Below are 25657 nucleotides of genomic sequence, written 5' to 3'. Positions count from 1 at the left end.
TAATCGTTTGTGCAGACTTACACCACAAGGAGCTGCGGAGGCCTTGAGCTTGTTAGAAAAAGAAAAAAAAGTGGGGGCCTGTTTGTTTCTGCAGGACTTCTTTTTTTTTTTTTTTTTTTTTTTTAAAACAAGCCAAGATAAGTGGATCACCATGGAGATGCAGATAACACAGATGATGTAGTGAAAAATAGACTCAGTGACACACAGACATGGAGTAGCTCGGCTGATGGTCTGAAAGTGACGAGGTTAGCCAAACAAACAGATTGCACATGAATGACAATGAGGCAGAAAATTGGTGAGAGCGGCTGCAGCAGACAGGAGCAGAAGACTGGGAAGCAATATTGCATGAGGGCTTTGAAATATGCAGGTAGATTTGTGAAGTAGGTTTCTGCTGCTGCTGCTGCTGCTGCTGCTGCTGCTGCTGCTGCTGCTGCTGCTGCTGCTGCTGCCGCCCTGCAAACACACCCACATATCCTTCATACTTTACTGTGTCTCTCTCTCTGTCTCTTTGGCCCTTGCTCTCATTCACTCATAAAACCACGGAAATAATCAGAGAGACCGGACAGGATGGCAGAGTGGGCAGTGTAGGTTAAAGGATTATTTCCCAGCATCTTTTGCGTCCGCTTCTGACCATCTGCCTCTCTGGCAATAGCCTCCCTCTCCTGAGGTTAAACTCTAAATTGGCAGCCGGCTAAGCAGCCACTTAGAGAGGAAGGTTCAGGTGGGTAAAATCAAACAGTTATATACTGTGTTATATACTTTGGGTAAGTGCATATTCAAAGGAAGAGGAGGCAGAAAATACAGAAAATGGCTAAATTGCAACAAATGTTTCCTCCTAACAAACAAGGATGGAGAGAGTGGTGGCGAGGTGAAATTGACAGGCAGATGGTGAATGTTGAAAATTGAGAAATAAATAAGAAAGCAAAATGAGAAATACATAGGAATGGAGGAAATGCCAAATGCCGAATGTTGAAAAGAGTGAAGATTGAGGAACACAGGGGGAGAATGGAGAGTGTGCAGCAGGGGAGAGACAGAGAGAAAAATATGGGCATGAAATTTAGAAATCAAGAGAGAGGAAGCCGAAGGGGGGGGGGACGACGACAAAATACAAGGGCAAGGAGAAGAATTTGAAATAACATAATGGCAAAGCAGATTATTCTTTGTCATCGGATGGGAAAAACATACATGTATGAGAGGAAGTGCTTGTGTCTGAGGTAGCCTGCTCTCAAGCTGAGATAGAAAATGAATACTGACAGAGACAGAAGAGCAGAGGGATGAAGGATGAAAAAACAAAAACAAATGTCAGAGTAGTATTAAGTCAGACTCGTAAGCCAGGCCTCTCATCTCACACCAAGCAGACAGGCGCTCTCCAGAAAACCTAATAACCAGGGGAAGGAGGTCCACAATGGCCCGTTTTAATTAGATTCCTCGCTGCTGATTTTTCTTATGCTAAACAGGGAGGTAAGGCTAAGACGTGGTGGCACTTCGAGGGTGGTGTTTAGTTTCATTAGCATTGTGTGGCAACCACAGGCAGATTTACTACTGGATTGCCACCCAGGGATTGGGCACCGGTCCCACATTCTCATGGTTACCCCACATTCAGCCTGGCATCCCAAAATGCCACCTCTTTCTCTATCTCCCTCAGTCTCACTGCATAAACACATTGCAGCAGCTCTCACTAAATAATAAGCATTATGGACAATCTCGTATTTGACACAAAAGCCCGACATGAAATACCCAAACACAAAAGATGTCAATAATGGTTTCAATAGTCAGAAATATCTTGTTGAAATGTATGCTATTGGCTGAAAAGGGATTGATTCAATGCATAATGACGCTCGTTTAGTTTTTGTGTGAGTATGTGGGTGAACAAAATTGCATGTGTTCCGTGTGTGTGTGTGTGTGTGTGTGTGTTGATTGTGTGTGTGTTGATTGTGTGTGTGTGTGTGTGTGTGTGTGTGTGTGTGTGTGTGTGTGTGTGTGTGTGTGTGTGCTTGTTGGCCTGGCAGCAGCTCCGCAGAAAGTAGGACTGAGAGCCTGTTACAGCAGTCCCAGTGTGTGGCCTCCCTTGGCACACAAACATAAATTAGCTGAGGGACGACTGCTGTGGCAGAAAGCTTCTCTGCAGACAAAACCTCTTAATATTCTTTCCAAGTCCATTAAGGCCTCAAGAGATTGGCTGGGATTGATTGTTTGTGCTTGATATTACCAGGGCCTTCAAGGCCAGATCCTCACCGAAAATTAGAGATGGCATTCGGTAAAGCCTAAGGAATTGAAAAACTAAACACAAACCTTTGCTTCCCGATCATCGGCACAATGAGGAATGATGGAAGAAGCTTTCATCTGATTGGCAAATACTTGTTGCTATTTCTTTTTAGCTTAAGGGTCTGTTGACGGTCTGACTGGTTTTCCAAGTAAGTGACATCCATTTGTTTTTACAAAAATACAACTGTTTTCAAGTCAATTATTCTATTAAAGCAGTGACCTCTCCACAGCCCCTCCTCACACACACACACACACACACACACACACACACACACACACACACATCGCATGCACACACAAGAAGAAGAAAGGATGCCTTCTTGTGAAGCTCAGATGCAAACACCCAGGTGCAGAACAGACAGCTCAGACATCAAATGATGCTTTATATGTATTTCCTTTTAAACTAATGAATTCTGCAAAATTTAAATGTCATAATTTAAGCTAATAAACCAACCTTTCATTAACATGAGGATACTTTGAATGTTTTATATTACGTTGTTTTGAATCACTAAAATACTGTAAGGTTTTAATCATTAAAAGCTTTCTGTGACTTTCAATAAAAAAATGTTAACTAAGTCTTATGGTAATTGGCTGATACTTGGCTAATCTGGGAAGAATCAAGAATAACAGAACTATGAAAGCCGCTTGGTGAGCCAGTACTGTAGGCAGGGGTATGCATGTTTCAGTTAAATGCTAACATCAGCATGCTAATATACTTACAATGACAATGCTAACATTATAATGTTAAGGTTTTAGCCTTCTAGCATCTGGCACTTTGCAATCAACACAAAAGGGGGGTTTGCAGGTATTAATATGGTATCCATCCAATACTTATTGGGATAATCTGTAATACATATTCTAACTGCTTTTTGGCACTTCAGGATATTTGAGGATCACTAGATTAATCAGGACCTCTTAAATATGTGTCTCCTAACCCTATGTATGTATGTACACCTTGTAGTAGAGGATATTTTTACCTGACAATTAAGAAACTTTAAGATGCACTTGGCACTGGAGGAAAGTTGTTGGATCTACAAAGTCAGGATTCATTCACTGGACCCCATTTATGTCCATCGAACTCTACACGGCAATCCTTGAAAACATTAGTTGAAAAGAGCGAAACACATGTCTTGTTGCTGGTAGCGTTAGTGGGAATATCAAATTTTAAGTGTGATTTATCCTCTGGGGAGCTTGATTTCCTCTATGAAATTTTATAGCAAACCCTGAAACCCAAGTGTACTATTAAATAAGTCGAAATTATAACTGCACTTACAAACAGCAGATGTTTACAAATCCATGTGATTTAAACGTATGTGATAGGCTGCTCTTTCCATTCAATGATGTCACAACTGAGGATTTGCTTTTTTATTATGATTCTTGGCACAGTTATTCCTTTGCTTAAATCTGTGCACATAATAGTGATCAAAATATGTCAGAATAAGGTCATATTCAGGCTAAGACACGGTAGCATCAATGGCAGCCTATAGTTATTCACGATAGCGTCAATCTTAAGGCTGGTCTAAATGTTGTAAATCAGGTCACTTTAGGGTCAAAGAGGTGTAAGAATACAGCTAATAGGCTGCTGACACATATATAGAATAGGTTAACCAGAGTACAAAGGCATGTTTGATAATGGGGTGGCCAAGTCAGGACTGTAGAAAAGATAAATTAGTCATAGAATGTGTGTGTGTGTGTGTGTGTGTGCACGTGTGTGTGTGTGTGTGCTCATGCAAGAAACAGCAAGTGACAAACTGACCCTTGCCGTCTCTGTGTTTGGTCTAACACTCGCCTAGCAACACTCTGCGAGTCTTTATGATGTTTTATATAATAAGAAAAAGGTTCTGCCAATATGGTGAGACATTTCCATATTCAGACTCAGTAACACTCGTAATACTGGATAAATACATTTTTCTCTGCCCTAGTACATCATCAGGAGTGTTGTCCTTATACAGTATAACAAGCAGCATGTCAGGATAATACATTCTTCACAAGCCACGGGGCAATCACTTATCAATAATGTCCTTCCTTGTCAGTAGGACAGACATAGCTCCAAACTGTGCGTTCCTAATGACAAAATAAACACAGGATCAAAGGACACACTCCTCTAAGATATTAATCAGTCCAATCTGCCCAGTGTGTTTCTTTAAATCCCCTCTGTCCTGCTCTGGATATGAATATTATCCCAGAGGCTGGGCTATTAATAAGTGGACACACACACACACATAAACATACAGTACACACAACTCCTACTGTGGAGTTATGAACAATAACAAGGCCGCCACTGATCTCTATGGATGAACGGCTTAGAGTGGCGTTGAATAAGTGTTGAGGGAATCAGGACCCATCATCACACACACATATACACTCACAGACACACACACACACACACACACACACACACACACACACACACACACACACACACACACACACGTTCCATTCACGGGGAATTCCATGTCATGTATGGCCTACGGCAACAGCGGTCCAGAGTCAGCGGTGGTGAAGGGACCTCATTGTTCATAGGACAGAGGCCAGGCTGGTTTCTGGGACATTGCACCACCCTAACAATCATGGAGCGGGGTCACATGTCACATGACAGACAGAGCAACGGCTTTTCAAGGATTTGAAGGGAATGGGGACATAGGGGTTAACAAGGGGCTGTGGTGTTAGAACTTGTCATGTGAGTCTGTCACTAGACTGTCACACATGCTTTAGCAAATCTGAGCTTTATTTTTACGTTTCATGGAAACATTTTACGACTTATTTCTGTTCTGCATTTTGACAAAGTCGACTCCGGCAACAGAGGAAGCATTGTATCGAAAAGGAAGACTCTGATTCTGAGTGGGATAAAACAGGGTGTTGGCAGACGAACCAAAAGAGTTGATAAAGTTTCCTATCCTTCGTATATAAGCTTGCATTTGAGATACTTTGTGAATGTAACAGTAAAAGTTGCAGCCCTTTAAAGAACATCTTCTGCTATTTTTTGCCTGGCAAATGTTCCCCTACTTGCTCCGATATTGGAGCTCTGCTTTTTGAATGCCCCGGCTGAAAGCAGCCATAAAGCTCATACATTAAAAAAAAAGAAGTTTCCAGGAAAAGCAGCTGTGGCAGGAAATAGAAAATAAATCTGGGTGCATATATCCATTATCTGGGCACGTTATCGTCAGAAGGGAGTCTGTAGAGAGAGAGGGGAAAAAAACAGGCTGGGTCTCTATGTGCGCCGGAAGATAGTGGAAACCAATTTTCACCTCCTCCTTCCTCATCCCCAACACACTTCTTGATTCGGCCCCCTCGCTAACTCTGCACAACCAGGACTAAATCATTTCATCTAAATAAGCCAGCAAAATGTTTTACACCTCTGCATATTACTGAGTGGCGATAAGGTGCTGGTTCACCAGTCCGTGCAAAGAATCTCTCCTTTTTCCCTTTTTCTGTCCGCTCCGTGGCCCCTGACAAAGATGAGCAGGACTGTAAGCTTCTGTGCAATGCCGAGGCTGCGGAGATAGGAAAGTGCAAAAAAAAAAAAAAAAAAGAAGGGCTGAGAGTATTTTAAAACCCTGCCATTTCTTATACCCTCGACGATAAAACAACAGACAAGCTATATTTTATGTTTGCGTTAAATATTCCCATGTGCGGCACCTCTATGACAGCTTATTCTCGGGCAGATTTATCACAACCCTTATCTGCTCAACTCACCAGACAAAGGCGAGGCGCAAGGCTTACAGTGTAGCACGCTGATGCCTGAGGCGCAAGACAAAGCATACAATCAATACAAATCTGCAGTCTATACATTGAACAGGAGTGGGTTGACACACATCCTTCCAGCAGCAATACATCAAAACTTTTTGTCTAATTAGCTCCCTGTAGAGCATTATATGTCTACCAATTCACTCATATCTCTCACTGTGCTTTGCTCCAGAGAAAACCGCACGCTGTCCACACTCTAAGTGTTGTTTCTCTTTGTTGTCCTGATGAAGGGAATCTAATAATGAAGTAGTACAGATTTAAGGAAATATATAATTAGTCCTAACACCACTTAATCAATGCTTTTCATCCAATTCATCATGGGACACAATTTATTCTTAACTCTGTGATCTACTACAGTTCAATGAGCGGGATCAAACCTCTCCCAGTGTTAATGCCAAGACAGCTAAAGCTCTACCTGCCGGAGCTACTTTGATGTCATTACATGTTTGCCCAATAGTGTCTCTGCAGGATTGGTTTTTTTAATGTTGAAGTTTAAGGGCACACAGCCGGTCTCGGGTTTTTTGGCTGCGGAGCAAAACTGAAAAGTGCCGATGTGTGATCCAAACGGGTTCATAAACCCTAGTTCATGACCCGAGATCCTATTTTTGGAAGCAATGCTGCTCAGTACAATAATCATGTGTGCTGAACACAAGATGGGTTTTATGTCCATGTTGTTCATTACTATGTCATAAATGTAAATCCTTGAAAATCCCCATGAAATCATGTTTATGGTTTAATTCTTTGTCTAATGCGCTTCCTGTAAGAATTCATGTGGAAACAAGTACCACGTCTACCACGGACTGTATCTAAATATGAGGTTTATCTGCATCAAAGAGAAAAAAAAGTAGCAGTGGAATGTCTATCCTCTGCCATCAAATCTTGCAGAAAAAGGCAGAAATATGGATGTGTGTCTTTTTCTTGATAATGTTTTTAAAATTAAGTTGGGTAAGCCACTGATTGAAATGCACATGTGCAGAAATATACTGCTCTACACTAATACACATTCAGACATCTCCACCTGGAAGCTGCCCAGTTCAACAACAGTCTCATCCACTGAGCAACCCCACTGGAGCCAGCAGGGGTTAAGTGCCTTGCTTAAGTGTACCTCAGTGATGGTTTCTCTCCCCCAGTCTAATTTATCCTTCCTGTCCAAGGATTGACCCGGCTTACCTTGCGGTCAAAAGTTCACTCTTGTAACCTTTGGGCCACTTTCCTTTTTCTTTTTCTATGTATGGTTGCATGTGTCAGACTGTCTCTGGGAACAAAAGGGAAATAGAAAAATAACATTTGCCTCAGGCTCCCAGTGGTGCAACCACAGCGCCTTGCTTCAATAAAGATCTTATACATACATGCCAGCAGATGGACTCTCTTCCTGCCTGAAAACATCACTGCATATCTCACAGCTGTCCTGAAGGATTCTGGGCTGTTAAGGGTGAAAATGAAAATAGTTTCTGTCTTTGTCTGGAGCCAAATGCATTTGGGGATTCAGTCTGAGAAATGCACTCACCTTTCTTCATTTTCTCCCAAAAGGGAAAGTGTGAGTGACTAGATACTGGTTAAGGAAGATTACACCAGAGGAAAATGTCAGTGAGACTACTCCACGCTGTCACTAAAAGGAAGTATGACCGTGCGTGCATCAGCAGAAGAGAGAGAAAAAAAAATTACAAGGCTCAAGCTCTTGGGCCCTCTTCAAGTGTCTGACTGATCCTGATTTTAATTCAGTGCAATAGCATCGTCGGGCAGATGACTAATTTAGTGAAGCTCCCAGCCAACGCGCACTATGTTCAAAAGCATCTGTCAATTCAAGGAAAGATATGAGAAAGTAGCATATGTAAGCATATTCAGAGGAGTCAAAGTGTTTGCTAAAAAACTAAAGTCGGCTTTTCAGAACAGATTTGCAAAGAAATATTGCATTAAAGACTCCTTATCTCTTGTTGTCCTGGTTATTCCTGCATTTATCTCTGAACGTTTCACAAAAACTCCCCTGACCTCAAAGTTATCATTTTTTCAGACTCTTATGCTACTCTTGTACAAAAGGCTTGATGTGTACTTTATCGAGGGTTTTCATTCTTCCTTTTTCTTTTATTATCCTTCATAGCTGACCCTATATTTACCCTAGCATATGTCACATGAGTAGGTAAATCTATTGAATTTATAACATGTTGAGATATCATCCTTTAAATAGCAATATCTGTATTCCTGAGATGCTGCCTCAGATCTTAACTTTAACCTCTTGACTGCAGTCCTTTGGGTGTACGGAGAGAATCTGCATCCACCACTTCACAAGCACATATTCATATTTGTAAAAACAAATGCTGTTTTCCTGCGACATAGACTGCTATGACTGCAGATGTTGTGATGCTACAATGTGGCAAGGATGAAGAGGAACCTCTCAGAGGGACTTTTTTTTAATTTGGAGCCTTAATCTATTTGGCACATTAGAAGTCTCCTTTGTGTCTCTGCAGTTCAGTAACACTCAGAAATGTGAGCAGTTTATTCCAGGTCAAATAAACTATTATAGGTTGATCATTATACCAGAGAATCGTACTGAAAGGTATGCATTAGAATACAACAATATTGAATAGAACAACTTTGAGGCGATTGAACTCCCATTTAGTGCTACTTTCTTTTTTTACATCGCTACTATCACTGGCCAATTATTGGAACGTTTTACATTTCTCTGACACATGGTGATATCTACAATTTAAGATTTCAAAAACACAACATGTCATCATCTTAATAAGAATTCATTGCTGGATATTAAACTACCCAACAGTGTATGAAAGAATTCCAATTAGCTTCACCTAACATGTTCCTTACACTCGACTGCATCTGTTATAATGAAATCACACAACGATCTCAGGGGTCACTTTCTGCAGAATAACTACTGACTTCAGAATGACTACTTTGAAAACTTTTACATAACACTTTAATACTGGGTATTTAAGTCTTATGGAAGATTTGTGGCTTGTAAAATGTATACTTTTTCTACTTTGAACACTGCAAATAAATCATGTGTTAGACCACCAATGGGTCATCAATCAATTACTTTTATTGGCTTACTATCAATAGCATCAATGCATATACAGTAGTGGGTCTGCAAAATGAAACAGAGACCGCTTTGTCGGAGGCAGAGGACAGAATGAATCTGTTTTTTGGCCAAATAAGGTTAAAAAGGCATGTGACATCATCCCTGCGTGGGTAATTGTTGGAGTGGATGTTGTGCTCTGTCATGTGCACTCAATATCATTATGACAATGTTGTGTAACAGAACAATGTGAACACTGAAGAGACCGTGTATTCATACACAGTCATTCTGTGCAACATCTACACTAACTTTTAAGCATCTGGTTGCTGGCGGGGCTCAGTTTTAGTCTGCAGTATTGTTTTTTTTTTCCTTTTTTTTCTGCTATTTTGCTAATTGCTTCCTCATTGTCAAAACCTATATGTTACATTTTGCCACTGGCATGTTAATTGAAGAATTGCTTTGTACTGAGAAATGGCTGACTAGTCATGTTCAGCCACTAGCAAGACTATGCATATAGGGGTCAAATCTGAGAACCATCTGTGACGCTGTCTGCCTGCAAAAATAGTCTGTGCAAGAGCAGGAAGAGTGTACCTGCCACAGCACATTCACCAAATGTAATGATAGCATAGCATTTTCAAAGGTCTGTGCAATCTGCAGTTTTAACCATCCCACACAGATTCTACAAAAGTTGGAAATGTGGCTGCACAAGATTGCGTGACACCCTGTAACATATTCTGATAAAAAAAAAAAGGTCCAGAGATGCAGCACTAGCCTCTCTTCCTTACCCTCCCCCCTTTTATGTGTGGAAAGGAGAGGCAATAGGATGATACTTTAGGTCAGAAGTCAGGTTTCAAATTCCAGCTAGTGAGTGCACATAGCTTTTTTAAAGTGTCCATATAGCTGGGGTCAAACTTTAAAGCCTATATTTATTTATTTATCCTCTTTTTTTTTTTTTTTTATTCCCACTTCGTCCTCACTCAGTCTAAGCTTTTGCTGCTGGCTTGAAAAACGGAGTGGACAGATTAAGCTGAGTTAGGCCTACTTTCCATGGATGTGTTGGCGTGGCACTTTGAAATCCACACTAACCCTCTCTCCTTTTTCTCTCTACTTCTGCAAAAAAAACAAAAAACAGTTAAGAGTTGACACATCTGTACTTCTTGAACTGGAAGGTGGCCGGAGATTAACAAATGGAAGTGTCACTGCAAATAAAGTCAGCTCTAGCAACAATATTTTAAAAAATATCATAAAAATGCTGTTACAAAAGTGTTTCCCCCTGTCTAATATTTCAAAGATCCCCACAATTTACACGACATTTGAAGTATTTAAATGTGTGTTATGGTTCTGGTGGTGATGTTGATGAGGATGAAGATGGTGAGGGTTAGGACATCCGAGTTTGTCGTTTTTTCCGTCGATTTCACTTCAGACGGCGCAGATTTACTGAGCAGGTTTTGTCGTAAATTTGCTGTTCAGCTGTTCGTGCTTTTACACATCCCACCAATTTAAGCTCTGTTCAGTTACACCTGCTTTGACTGCTTCAATAACCAGAATTAAATCCCAAGATGAAGGTAAAACTGTAACTATCATATCAACAAATTGAATGGTTGTGAGTTTGTGCTATTCTTTAGATGGCTGTTGTTTGTTGTAGCTACTAATGTCAGACAGCTGCCCTGTTCTGGCTCACTATATTTGAAAAGAAGTGATCTGAAACTAATTAAAGGCTCATGTATACCTAGAGTACCATGTCTGGTTGTTGTAATGAGTCCTCCTCTCTTCATACTCTGCTGTGTGTCAGTCTTTTTAGTCCTGATTTGAAATACTGGATGCAGTAAAACCAGCAAATCTGTTAGCTTCTTAAAATATACAACTTGGCATTATAATCAGCCGCAGCCCTCGTTTACAGGCAGCGCTGATTAGAACTGGCTCACACACGGCAGCTTGACTGAAACAGATCCCAGTTTACACACAATGTCTTATCACAACATCACAAGAGGCAGAACAAACATACGAATGAAAAACAAGAAAGAAACCGTCTCTTTCAAACATTTATTATGAAATTATAAAGGTTGAATAGCACTGTTCAAATAAAGCTTTTTTTTTTTTTTAAACAGAATGGGAGTTGCATTGTACTGAAGAACTGGCAGCAGTTTATTTCAGATGTAATTAAAGTGTACCCAGCAGTGTGGAGAAAGAAAGAAAAAAGAAAAAAGAAAAAGAAGGGCAAATAAATAAATGAAAAGAAAAAATATAAACAAGTCCATTATTGTTTACCACAGCACATTAGGCAAGATTACCAGGAGTTCAATTTACATGAAACATCTCATATATACAAGAAAGATTTACATTAATGAGGGTTACACAGTCTCTGTGAGCGATGGGGCCCGGTGGCAAAGCAGTCAATGGCAGTCACATTTCAAGTCAAGTGAGGCTCTTTTGCTCGAGGGCGTTTTTTTGGCTGGCGACGCCATTATCACCACTATTAGTCTAGACACTGGCACACGCTAGTGACAGAGCAGCGGCCTGTGTGTCACTTGACACAACAACCCGATGACAAGGATGCGTCTCCCTCTGGGTTTGTCATGTCAGGACACACAGCACCACTTTGCCCATTTTTTTTATTTTTATTTTTTACAAATACACACCCCCACACCTCTCTCTCTCATGATGATATGGGGGAGAGTGGAAACAGAAAGAAATGGGGGCTGTGTGCTTCATCTGTCACAAATGATCAGAACACAAAGGTGAACACACCCCTCTGTGATTTAACATTGCATGTAACGGCATTGACCCCGATAAAACATGGGTGAAAGGTGTGGGTTGGAGACAGGGGAGATAAGAAGTGGGTGGAGGGAGGGCAATGTGAGGGGTGGAGAGGAGAGATGGGGTTGTTTAGGTTGGGGTGGGAGTAGGTAGTGGGGGTGGGAGTAGGTAGTGGGAGTGGGAGTGGGGGGGGGGGGCATTCAAACAATGAAGTAGCATCATAACTTCATCTTTTTATATCACTTTTTTTTGACAAGCAAGTAGTCAAGAAACATTTTCTTCCACCCTCTACTCTTCTTTTGAAGGTAAATTTGAGAGAAGTCACTTGAGATGTGGATAGCATTAAGTGTTTAAAGCTGCAGTTTGTCTTTTTCTCATCATGCAGTGTTAGAAAAAAAAATATGAAGCTAGTATGTCAACTTGATTGATTGCCTGAGATAAATGGGAAATGTGTTTTGTGGATTAGTGAAAACATGGAGATGAATTAAGTAATGACAGTTGCACAAAAGCCAAAATGACTTTGTGTTTTCTTTTTGTGCATGCACAACATTAAACTCCACAAAGCAAACCCCCTGAAGATTGATCATCAATCAATTTGCTTTGAAAAATTGCAGAAAATGGATGATGAATTTGAGATGAATGGGTTTGCCGGCAAAATGTGATGGACAAACAACAAACCAAGAGAGAGAGAGCAAAAAAATGCAAACACATGAACGACCTTTTGATATATGACAACATTTGTCATAATCAAAAAGCGGTGTTGTTTATTTCTGACAGGAAAAAAAGAGCGTAATGATGAGGACAGTTGAAGGAAAATGGTTGAAAATGAAATGACAAATTGATACAATGTGCACAAAAAAAATCAAATGTAATTCCTGGTAATTTGCCTTCATCTGTGTTTTGGCAATCATGTCTCTGGCAGTTAAAGAAACAAAAAAAGGGGGGAAAAAGGCTTTATATGAATAAATAAATATGTTAACAATCAGTAGCACTTCATTTTTCTTAACAGTGGAAAATTTAAGCATATACAGCGGTGTAAATGAACTCCATAGTTCAGCCAGTGTAACAACAGGGAGCTTTGATTTATTTTGTTGTTCTGTGCAGACACAACTGGATTGCCCCCTTGGGGCAATAATCTACTCTCGTAGTACTCACAACCACTACCTTAATACAGCCCGCTATCCATTTCATTTCCTTTTACCCACCTAGACATCGAGGACATGACGAGTTTCTTAAAGAATACAAAGTTCTCTGCAGTAAAGAGCCCTGCAAATCCTCCACTGATGATTTAAAGCTTTGATAGATACTTCACTCCGGGACTTATTGGCTTACGATCTCCTGATAGCTACATTTGTTTTGAAGATCTGCTACGTTTTACTCAATATAAGAGAATGTAGCGCAGGTGTTTTCTTCTTGCATCTACCAGAGGTTTGCTCCATCATTTATCTGATGTTGGAAACAGGCCCAGTTTTTCTGTAACAAAGAATTAGCAAAAAGTGTAAAAAAGAAGTGGTACATTTGTTGCCTGTATAAGTAGATATCCAGTGTATGAAATGTTAGTATGCAGAGAAATCCCTGCTACTTTACAAGTTAGTGCTCTTATTTTGAAGGGGAACTTTTCAATCCACTGGAACATCTTCATTCCAAAGTGTCATGAGGATGTACAGCATAAGAGATCACAAACACAGCATCCCAGAGAAGTGACAGGATAGCTGAGGAAAAGGATGTATGATCACAGTCGGCAACAATCACTGGCCTCTCTCCATCTTCCTCTTTCGGAGCGCCAAACTCTGTGTCAGCACAACCCAGAAGATATTGCAACAGACTTTTCCCCTCAGGTGCAACATTGTCATAGTTCATTAATCTTCTCAAACTTCTCCCGCTGCCATCAGCCCTCGTACGTACTACTAATCCCCTTATTAATGTGGCAAATGAACCTGCACAAGAAGGACGACTCCCCCAAGGCTCCATAATTACAATGGTCTGTACAAACTCCTGTTTGCGTAGAATGTCCATTCATTACAATGCACTGACAAGACAACACCTGGAATACTCTGCCAAAGATTCCCTGCTCTTCCTCACTGGTCTAACATTCATCCTGCATTTAAAATTGAATACCACGTCTGCTGTAATATTTAATGGATTTCTTATTTATTGTGACTGATACTGTAACACAAGACTGCCTTTTTTTTTACTGCAGTGGTCACAACAAGAGGGGAAACGATACTAGAGGAGGATGCAAACAGAAAGAAAGGAAAGAAAAAAAAGTATTTTTATTAAGACAGCTTCATATGCATATGCTGTCTGTTGTTCTATATGTGCTGTATCTATAGAGAATCTGCATAAAAAGGGAAGCTGTTATACTGATTCCCCAGAGCTCTAAGGCAGGATTTGTGCTGTAGGAGGGGACATCAGAGCAGTGCTGGATGACTGAACTGTAGGTGTACACAACCTTTTCGGTGCTTGAATCATTTCTGCCATGCAAGAAAAACACTAATAACCCACAACAATTGCGCCTTTCTGCAAATAATGTGTACAGGCCACATGGCTGCACATCTATGAGCCTCCAGATAAGGCCCATAATTGTGTATCCTTACATGTGATATATATTAACATAACAAAGAGAAGGGGGGGGGGGGGGGGGGGGGTGGGATGGATGAAGGATCTTCTGTATCTTCAAGAGAGTATACAAATACATCTATATATGCTCAATAATGCATGATAGAATAAACAGCCTTGTTTTCAGCCCCATTGGGCATATTCAATGTTAATGGTGAGGAGAGAAAGCTTAAATAATGATTTTGTCGATTAAGCATATTGTATACATCATGGTGGTGACTACACTTTCAAACCCTGCACCTAACCCTGCACTAACCATGTTAGCCACGTCCAACAACACGAGCCTTGGGATCTGATGTGCAGTACATGGTTAATGCGTAGCCACCGGGCTCGTGTTGTGTTAGTGAACCCCGTCTGTGTCTCCTAGTAAGACCACCAAAAGGCAGAAAGTAAGACTGATGGTGAAACGGCTATGATTAGACTTAATTTCTTAGATGCTTGTGTTGCCTTGTGAAACTAGGACAGTGTTTTCATGCCCCCCCCCCCCCTCCCCTCAGTGTTGTTTACACTAATGTAGGTCCCTGGAGGGTAAATAATAAGTAGGATGAAAAAAACAGAAAGAAACAGCAAGGATTGCTTCCATCGCTATCAGCAAAGTTTGGGGTCTCTATAAATCTGATTTCACCAGGCGTTTGTCTGTGATGACGGTGCTGTAGATGTCTGCCATTTCTATTTCCATAAGTGCTGTATTCTCTGAGAGGGAGACACCAATGAAACCTTCACTTCTGCTCTTTCCTGCTTCTTGTCCTATGCCTTCCGTGTTTATACATTTTCCATCAGTTTCCTAAAGTATTGATCGCTGCTGATGGTGCAAACAAGTGACTCTTAAAAGCTGGAACAAAATGGCTTTTCAATTCTTGGAGAGAAGGTCAATTTTAAAAGCTATTCCTTTTCGCTTTAAACATATAGGTCTGTTGAACATCCTCTTCCACTTAATTGCTTATTCCATGTCACTTCCAGGCAAAACTAGATAAGTGATATAGAAAACAAGGAAAATGCTTAATCTTTCCAGTACCTAAGTAGAGCTGTATTTACTGTAGTGTAACTATTTAGCATCTTGCTAAACGTATTGCACATCAAGCCAGATTTGAAATCTGAAATAACTTTTAATAACTTTAAATGATATTGACTTATTTTTGTATCTGTTTGTAAGAGGAATCTTTGAATAATGCAGTACTTATCTACCAAAGCGCTTCTGCTCTGCAGGAAATATGATATTATAATCCTCTGATATTACCTTTCGGATATAATGTCTGTTTAAAGATTCATTCAAAAGGTAATTGGTATTTTTGGGGCTTTTGCCTTCTTCTTTTTTTTCTCGGAAATTACACTTAATCTCCGTCTCTGTCTTTTTTCCATACGCGGGCAGGATTTGGGACAAACGGGGATGAGCGTCCAATCATCGATGCTCATGAAATGGAGATGACGTCCACATGTCAATACAGATGGTTGCGTTGTGCAAAACAATCAAAATATGGATGTAATTGATAACATGCTCTGCTTAACCCAGTAAGTCATGTCAGTACAGTCTAATCAGTTAACCACAATCAATAACTGCCTATCATGGAGATGTTTTGGAAGAATTATAACCAAGACCTGGGCTAGGACACTCAGGAGCCTTTATTACAAATCTCCAAAGATAGACATTAGCTAATAGCAGGAAGGTAGAAATTACTTTTTGGTCTCATAATAAGTATATTGAGATAAGAAAACAAACCTTATTGTGCAGTCAAATATATAAGTGCATATTTCTCTTGGTTATTCACAGGTATTGCTAAACAGGGCGTCATCTCAAATCTTTTACTTGCTATGGCAGTGAGTTTTGTTTATAACTACGCGTACAAATACTGTATTACTTCTCTGACATGGTTATAGGAATATATTTTAAAGAGTATGTTTCATGCTCCAGCTGTTAAATAGTTGAGACAGTATTGGGGATAAAAAAGGTGCCGTGATTGACAACGCTCTAGTAGCTGACTGTTTTCTTTCATTAAAAGAGTGAAAGAAAGAATTCTAGAAATAACTCCAGGTTAAATTTAACCTTCCTCCTATAAGGATTACATTTATATTATAAACAAGTACATCGAAATGTATCGATCAGTGTACACTACATTTCAGACAAACATGTGTGAGCCAAAGTATCAGCAGCAGTGAATTATTTATATTATTGATGGCACTATACACAACACACTGGCTCTGTTTGTGTGCGTCTTTGAATCATTTGTCAGAATTATTGATTCCAATAAATCTTGTGTGGAATTGTGGGATGACTGAGCGAATCAATGAAGTTGTGCTTACAGTATATTGTCATAGCTCATGTGTCCTCCACTAGGGTTGAATACCCTCCCCCTCCCCCCCCCACTCCTCTGTCTCTCCCTCCCTTCTGCCACCATCACCCATTTCATCCCCTCGTCTCCTCTCTCTCACACAAACACACACACACACACAGCGCCTTGCGAATGACGCCAAACTGAATGCCTCTTTTGACTGCTACCTCTCACACAGAAACGCATTAAATGCAACCCCAGATGCAGTGACCCGGGGGTATGCGTCGATAGGACTCACACAGTGTCACCCCTGTAATTCCACCCTCTCTCTTCCGGATAGATCTTATCACTCATCCCTAACTGCCATTATCAATCTTCCCCTGTGCAGCCTCTACATCATTAGGCGAGAGTATTTCACTAAGAACACCGACATAGGTTTCACTCCTTTCTTCTCCTCCCTCACATTTAGAAGTCCACTGCAGGTTGGCCGAGTGCCAGGCTGTGCCATGCAGCTCAACACTGCCACCTAAAGTTTCAGTACCACCACCCGTCAAGCCTGACCCACTGACAACACTCTCTCTGCCTTCCTTTTTTTTTTCTCCCCGCCCGCACTCGCTCTCATCCCTCTTCTCTGCTGCTCCCTGTATTTGTCCACGTGTGCTCCTATCAGATTAGAACTGTGTGTTGTGTAGTGCCGCTTTATTAACAGAAAAATTAATAAGGCTTTGATAAAAAAGCAGCATGGATTACGTTGAAATTCGAGGCTCATTATTGGCTAATCCTTTTTGAATTGGATGTGTATCAAGTTCCAGACGAGCTTCACTCAGTTCGCTAGTCGAAAGGGGGCAGTTAATTCAAGCTTAGATGATGTGGCAAAGCCTACAGTGACATTCACAATACAACCGCAGCGCACTAATTATTGGCTGTTGATATTGCTGCAGGTGTTGTAAGAGTCTTTTGTGGTAACTATACACACCAAAACAAACAAACAAACAAAAAAAAAACATGAACACACTCAGAGTTTTGTGAGGATAGAGGTGGAAAGTCAACTAAGTTGTTTTTTTTTTTGGCAAATGTGTGCAGCATTTTATCGATGAAGGAAACAGTAATCGGAGTAGATAGGCAAGAAAAAAATGTTTCTTTCACAAAGAACATTGAGTCACAATTAATGATATGTTGGTACAGTTTACCAGTGATCTAACCTCAGTTCTTCTGAAGAGATAAAATAAGGCAAGGCAATCACTCACCCACTTGCATTCTGTTAAATACGAATTAAATAGATAGTAATGACAAAATAGTAGTCTATAATTAATCCCCCCCAAAATGGTGCACGTGATTGTTGAGTCCATTAATTAGCAGTTGCTCAAGTTTCTTTTCTCTCTTTTTCCCCCCAACTTTATGTTTGAGAAACGGTGGAACTTTCTGAAGCAGTTTTTCTCAGAACTCTTTTCTACTGCTTCACAATAAGTTAGAGTGAGTCTCTAATCTAGACTGGCACTTTAGCACTGTGGAACAGGGCAGTTATAGGCAGTACTTATAGACCAGTAAAAGTGCTCTTTTACCTGCTGTCTGGTGTGCATGGGCCCCTTCGTCTTGAATCCTCCTTGGGAACTGCACTCTGAGGCACTGAAGTGGTCGGAGCTCGTTGAGGACCTCTTGGAAAGGGTGTCGCAGCCCCCGACAAATGTGTTATCCAATGGGAGCTCCTGAATCACGTGGTGTTTCTTCACTGAGACCGGCGTGTCTGCCTTGAGGTGGAAGGCCGACTGCGGCGAGGCCGACTTGTAGTGCCGGGCCAGGTCTGGGCTGCTAGGTTTGAAGGTCGTGGTTGGCGTGGCATTCCAATCAAAGCGTCCAATCCCTTGCTCCTCCAGCTCCGTCGGCAGGCTGATGGTTCCGTTGATCGGCTCGTGAGCGGGGTCGTCAGGTTTGTTCCCCTCGATGGTCACAAAGTTGAGCAAGGAGCTTTTTGGGGATTTCCTTTTCTTGCGCTTCTTCTTCTTGTTCTGCTTGTTCTCAGTGTTAGGTGACATCCACTCAGCTCCCTGTTTTTTCCTCTGTGCAGCTTTGAACCTGGAAGCGTGGCGGCAGCGCAGCAGCACCGTGACAAAGATAACAATAATCACCACTAAGGCCCCGGTAACAAAGGCTATCATTATGGTTAAATAATCACCACTTTGATAAGTTTCACTGCTTTCACCGATGTTGCGGTCAATTGGGGTTTCCATAGTGCGTCGGATGAGGTCATAGATGAGTGTTGAGTTGCCCACAGTGTCATTTACATATAGGAATACCAGCACCAGAGTATGAAGAGATTTAGGATATCCCAGGTCACTTATATTAACCACTAATCTGTGTAAGCCTATGTCAGTCACTGCTGGTTTTTCCTCCAGAGTTATATTCCCTGTGACAGGGTCAATTCGAAACAGACCTTTGTTGTTCCCACTCACGATGGTGTATTTCAGCTCTGCATTCATCCCTGTATCACCATCCACTGCAAACACTTCTGCCACCACAGATCCCGGGATAGAGGACAGAGGGACCAGCTTGAACGATGTGTTGGAGGGGGGGTAGATGACGATGGGGGTGTTGTCATTCACATCAATGACGTTGATGGTCACCTTGGCAGCTGAGGAGCAAGGGGGCCTGCCACTGTCCACAGCCCTGACATCAAAGGTGTAGGAGCTCTGTTGCTCCCTATCAAATGACACATTAGATTTGATCACCCCAGAGTAAGGATCCAGGATAAAGTTCTCATTGTCATTCAGTATGGAAAGAGAAACAGCAGCATTTTCTCCAGCATCTGAATCTGTCACAGTTATAACTCCCACTGTGCTGTATTTAGGAAGATTCTCAGACACAAAGAACTGAAAGTGGTTGTGAGTGAACTTGGGGTTGTTATCATTTTCATCCAGTACAGTTACAATAACTGCCGCCTGGGTTTGCAGAGGGGGTGTCCCATTATCTCTTGCAGTTACAGTGAAGAGAAATCTGTCTTGATCTTCCCGATCGAAAACTCTGGATGCAGTCAGGACCCCAGTTCTGCGGTCAAGATCGAAGAATGATGCATTCGGTCCCAGCTGATAGACTATCTCAGCATTTTTGCCACTGTCCTCATCTGTGGCGCTAAGAGTAGTAAGGAACAGGTCACGTTTGTTGTTTTCCATGACAGCCAGCTCAATTACTGGCTGAGTGAAAATAGGCGGGTTGTCATTCTCATCCTCTAGTCTCACTCTCACCAACGCAGTTTGATTCAAGCTCGGTTTCCCCGAGTCCGAAGCTACAATTTTAAAGTTGTATTCCTTTGTTCCCTCATAGTCGAGCAGAGCAGATGTCTCTAACAGATACTGGTTGTCATACACAGCTTTGAGATGGAAGGGCACGTCCTTCTCTATGAAACAAATGACCTTGCCGTTGATGTCGGTGTCTTTGTCCGACACCGTTATGAGAGCAATCTTGGTATTGATGGGATCCTTCTCAGAAAGAAAAACAGTGCCATTAATGGGACTGATTATGTATCTCAGGTCAATATTAGGTGGATTGTCATTAACATCAGTCACATTTATAGTCACAGTAGCCCTGGCAGGACTGGAGCTGCCATCACTGGCTAAAACAGAGAGCTTATGAATAGCAGTCTCCTCTCTGTCCAGAAGCCTCTGCACTGTAATAAGGCCAGATGTTGTATTTAATGCAAAGAGTCTCTTTGTGGCAGGAGACACCTGAGTCCCAAACACATAACGTATCTCTGCATTAGCCCCTATGTCTGCATCTGAGGCCTGAAGCTGCACCACAGACGTGCCAATAGCGGAGTTCTCTGGTATATGCACTTCTATCTGACCATCTTTGAACACAGGCTTGTTATCATTGACATCAGTTACTGTTACTTGAAGTATAGCAGTGCTGGATTTCTGTGGGCTGCCACCGTCCTCAACTTTGATCTTCATCACATACGTATCCTTCTGTTCTCTATCCAGATTCTGCTGCACAATGAGCTGGGGCCACTTCTCCCCCTCAGGCGTTTCCACTATGTCTAAGCCGAAGGCACTCTGCCCATTGATCAGCTCGTACTTGTGGACACTGTTGGGGCCAGTGTCTGGGTCAGTGGCAGAAGGAATCGCAAAGCGGCTGTTAATGAGCGTGTTCTCTGGGATTGAGATGTTGATCACAGGGGACGGGAACATGGGGGCATTATCATTTGTGTCTTTCACAATTATTTTGATCTTAATCAGCCTGAAATAATCATTAGGCAGGATGACCACTTCAATTTCAAAGGAGCACTCGCTGTCCTCAAAGGAGGGACCGGGGCACAACTTCTCTCTGTCGATTCGGTTTGATGTTGTAAATATCTCACCCGTGCTGCTCAGAACACGTACCAGCGGGTTATCTCCTGCTTTGGAGACGAGCCGGTACACCAGATTAGCACTTGCTCCAGTGGCAGCATTTGTATGGGAAATGTTTAGGTCCTTTGGTATGTTTCCAATGAGGACATTTTCTTGCAACTCCTCTCTGATGGGGTAGATTAGCTCTTGGGCTATTGAAGGATCTAGCCATATGCAGGCAAGCAGGGCGCCCAGCAGGTAATAGTCTTTTAGATCCATGACTTTGTGAATATGTTTCCAGCCTTTGCAACTCAAGGATTCTTTCTATGCAACACTGTCACAGGCAGTGACTCCTTGCATGTGATGGCAGGAATCTTCCACGGACAAACCTATGAACACATGAGTATGTGAGTTTCTTTTCAGTGAAATTACTTTGCCATGCAGTAATACAATTTATTCAACACACATTTAAACATCCCACAGTCAGCTGTTTTATCCACTTTTTTTTTTTCTTTTTTTTTTTTTTTTTTACTTCTCACTATTTAATTTACCCAAAGGCCATAATCAACAATTCACAGGAGAGGGAAAACAACCTACAAAAACACTGCAGCAACCATTAAGGCAAGCCATTCATGTCTGTTGCTCCCTTTTTCTCAAATTCTCCACATTTCAATATCACTCAGAATTTACAGCCTTAATCCCTCATGGGCACAAAACTTCACAACACATTACACTGTCTTATTAATTTTACACTTAATTTGGCAAAATTAAAGAGCTGTGTGTGGGCTGTAGACGAATGAAAACGCATGAATGAAGCCTACTAAATAAGCTCAGTCAGATTTTCAATTCTTATTTGGCATCTGAGACCTATTCATATGGTACATACCCGAATCCGTTACAGCGCAGGAGAAAAACTGGAGTGTGTCAGCTCATAGTCTTCTCATCCTCTGTGCCTGCGAGCTTCTTCGGGTAAAAAGATATCCTGCTCAGTTAGATTTAGCTTTGTGTCCAGGAAAGAGAAGGAAAAAATAGTCGCCCGCAGGAGTAATCAGACTCTAGAACAGGTTCTGGGCAAAAGCAGCCGGTTGCACAAACTGGGGTAAATTGGAGCTTGCATATGTCGCAGTTCCGTTTCCCCCATTTAACTTCAGGAATGGTCAGGATCTAATAATAATTGTGCGACCTGCGGTGATTGCGGTGATCAGCGTTGCTCTCCAGCAGATACAGCCAGGTGGTCAGTGGTTTGCGGCGTCTTCCATTAGAGCGCGTCCCAATATCAATGCTCATCTCCCGCACACGTCCCAAGAAAAACCGGCGTTTTTTTTTCTCCCTGGCGGTTACCTGTGTAGGTAAAGGTGCAGAGGAGGTGAAAGCGAGAGGAGACACTTATGTCCCGTCATGTTCCAAGTTCACGGAGCAGCATCAATAATCAGCCGGCGTAGTCACAAGGTTAAATCTAAAAGAAAGATAATAAAGGCTAAAAAGAGAAATATCAAAGTCGATCCCAGTTGGAAAGCTGCACACTAAGGCTGTTCAGTCAGTGTGGCATGATGCGCAGCGTGTATGTTCCGTTTATCCTTGCACTCTCACTCCCAGAGCAGAATATCTTGCACTAACTCTGTGTAAACCCATAGGGGTGGTGAAGTATACCACACCGACACCCCCACCCCCCCTCCAACCCGCCGACCATCGTCATTGGACACCGCCCCGCTCCTTCAGTGGCGTCGACAGCCCGAGCAGCAACAGGATTGGCCCGGAGTCACGTCACTCACACGGGAAACCGGAGGGGCTGTCCGCGCTGAGATGCTCCGTGAAGATGCTGCAGGCTGCAGAGAGACGCTTAACCAAAAAACCCCGAGGCTGGAGGGGAGGGAGGAGGGTGATGATGACGAAGATGATGATCATGAAGAAGCTGCTCGTGCTGCTGATGATAATATAGGGGAAGAAAGAATATCTGTCCTCTAGCTTTTTGTTGGATTATTTAAAGGTACATAGCGGGCATTGGCTCTGAAGGGACGCATCAAACGCACGAGCCAACCTGTTAGGCTGCAGTCAGGTAGGCTGCGTTAATTGGGGTGGACATGAAAAGCCATGAGACTGAAGCACATCAGAGGGGAAAAAAAGGATGCAGTATAACGGGATGCAAGTCAAGAATAAACACAGGCATATACAATACAAGCCTTGTGTGAGAGTCCCTAAAAATTGCTCTCCAAACAGAGAAGCCGTTGTCTAAGCATGTTTGCACGCGCTCTGTCCTCCAGACTTCGCACCCTGCAGCCAGTCATCAGCATTTGTCCATAAAGAAATAACCTTGACGGCAACCCCCGTGTCATCAAAGCAACGCAGCAGTAGCGGCTGTGGCGCGAGCTCCGTGCGTATAATGGCTGAATTGCATCTCTTTATAAGTTTACTGCCTCGTGCTGGATCTGTGATGATCCGAGGAGGCTGTGATGTGACTTTGGAATTGCCCATAACCGCGGATGATCTTACTCGACAAGTTTCACAGCAACAAGAGGAGGCTGAACTGTGGGATTTAGTACCAAAACCGACATCTCAGAAGTGATGCAAGGCAACAAGATAACAGCAGGTTTAATCAAATGGAAATGAGACTCAGCTGTACAGAGCTGGGCATCATTTAATACCTACTGCCTCCCAATCATTACTTAATTTCAATGCAGCAGATAACCCTCGATTTCATCCACGGCTCTCTGCCTATGCAGAGGCAAGCTGTTGAGCTCTAAGGCTGAGCAGCCTGCCATGGTGAACACTGCCATCTTGAGGTGCTATACACAAATGCCTAGACTATGTCTGGAGCTTTAAAGCTTCAGAAAAGTACAATCTACACATTTCTGAGCCAAGATTCTGGTAAATTCTTCTTTAGGCAATCATGGGAAATGAACAGCAAATATATGGCCACATGAGTGAGTTGGAAAGAGGCAACATGTGAATGAAGAGACTGCAAAAGTGAGAAGGAGCACCAGAGTTGGGAGAAATGTAAAGGACATGGCACCCACACTGTTGAGGTGAGAATTAGGCCACAAATGTCTCCTGAGAGGCTGGCTTATTGCCTGGTCAGCACTCCATTAGCACAACCAACCCGGTGGCCTGACCTTTCTGTGCCTCTGGTTCCAGCCGTCAGTGTCCTTTGCTGGGAGAGAACAGTGAAAGGGAGTGATCTGTCACTTCACTTTAAAGTCTGACACCCTGATGTGGAGGGAAAAAGTGACAACATAACTGTCTGCAGTGCTGAAACACTTTCTTGCTCTGCTGGCCGGATGGAGTCATTAGAAACTCATCGCCTGCTTTTCCTCACTCACTGAGAGAGAGAGAGAGAGAGTGTGTATGTTTCAGTGTGTGAGTGTGCACTGGGATTTTCTGCTAAATGTGAATTATGTTTCAATTTGAAATAATTTTTCTACCATTTTCCATTCTTTAGTACAAGGAAGATTGTGCAGGGATTAAGAATACTGGACAGAAAAAAACATCATGCGAAGTAATTAAGTCCCTGGTATTGACCGCCAACTCTATTAAACCTTAACAGATTTACTTTGTTATTTTGTGCCATTACTTTATAGAATCTTATTTACAGCAACTTACAAATAAGTACAACTTGAAAAACATTGGAGAGTTGTCCTGGTATTGATAGTAATATCACCATTACCACTATACAGCTGTCTGCCTCCAGTATTGCCTATCAATGCACACATCCAATACCATAACCAATAAGCCCAAAAATTCAAGTAAAGGTAAATTAATTTGTGAGGAAAAACAAACAACAGTTTGATACTAGCAGAGTATCATGTTAGTCAGCAAAGCAAAATGTCAACAGTTAGTGTTTTTCCACCAATATCAAAATTAGAATCTAGAATAAAAAAAATGGTACTTGAACATATAAAAGCAATCTTAATCATCATATCGATGGTTTGTTCTGTGATTATGTGTAACATGACGTTGCCTTAGACACCCAAAATGCCTTAAGTCAGCAAATGCAGCAACTTCCCAGCTCCTTTCCAATTTGAGCCTGTCTCTCAGGTTTGTTATCCTCTTATTTAGCCTGTTTGGAACTGGATGCAGCTAATGTTTCTGCCAGTCAACTTACTGACAAGCGATGAATAATGTAGCATGCTAATATACGCTCTGGGTTCGGTGCTGTACCTCCTCCAATCTCACATTGAAGGGAAGAGCCTAAGGGAAGGGTCCAAACCTAAGGTCTTCTGATTCCCTATATACCAGGTGCAGTCAATCACATTATTCACCTTGGTTGGATTCTCACACGGACTTATTGACTAGTTTGTGCTGTTGAACTGGCTTCATGAATAATACAAGGAACAAATATGTTTATCTTCCGTGTCCATTAAAGAACAAGGTCAAATAGGTAATTTATGTACTTGTATAGTTGCTCCTTCCTTGCGATTTGGTGTCACGACTTCAGTGTTGGTACTCAGCCAAGAAGCAGGGAAAAGCGCTGAAAGCTGAAGTCAGCGAGGAAGGATGCGCTTTTTCTGACTATTACCATTCCCTTAATAAATCTTTTATCAACACCTTACATTTCCATTTTAAAGTTGTTTCTGCTGTATAAAGATTTTTTTTTTTGCACATACCTGGATTTTATATAACACCATCTCACCTTTCAAGGACGTAATAGGGGAGTATTT

At 41.9% G+C, this 25657-nt stretch overlaps 1 protein-coding gene across 6 annotated transcripts in view; it reads right to left on the bottom strand.

Annotated features, from left to right (window-relative positions):
- Nucleotides 1-22607, bottom strand: part of LOC132972603 (protocadherin-9) — a 203713-nt gene extending 181106 nt beyond the window's left edge. For 5 of the 6 annotated variants that reach the window (XM_061035566.1, XM_061035583.1, XM_061035575.1 and 2 more), the window contains exons 1-2: nt 21889-22607; nt 18246-21391 (exon numbers count right to left, since the gene is read on the bottom strand). In XM_061035566.1, the coding sequence (XP_060891549.1) occupies nt 18246-21281 (3036 nt within the window). In that variant the 5' untranslated portion in view covers nt 21282-21391; nt 21889-22607. Of the gene's footprint in view, nt 1-11069; nt 13271-18245; nt 21392-21888 lie in introns of those variants that run through there. The other variant, XM_061035607.1, reaches the window with a different exon arrangement.
- Nucleotides 22608-25657: the final 3050 nt, after the last annotated feature.

The sequence above is a fragment of the Labrus mixtus genome, chromosome 1 (assembly GCF_963584025.1).
Source record: "Labrus mixtus chromosome 1, fLabMix1.1, whole genome shotgun sequence".
NCBI lineage: Eukaryota > Metazoa > Chordata > Actinopteri > Labriformes > Labridae > Labrus > Labrus mixtus.
Note: the sequence above shows the minus strand (reverse complement) of the source record. Positions and strands in the feature narration are given on the sequence as shown.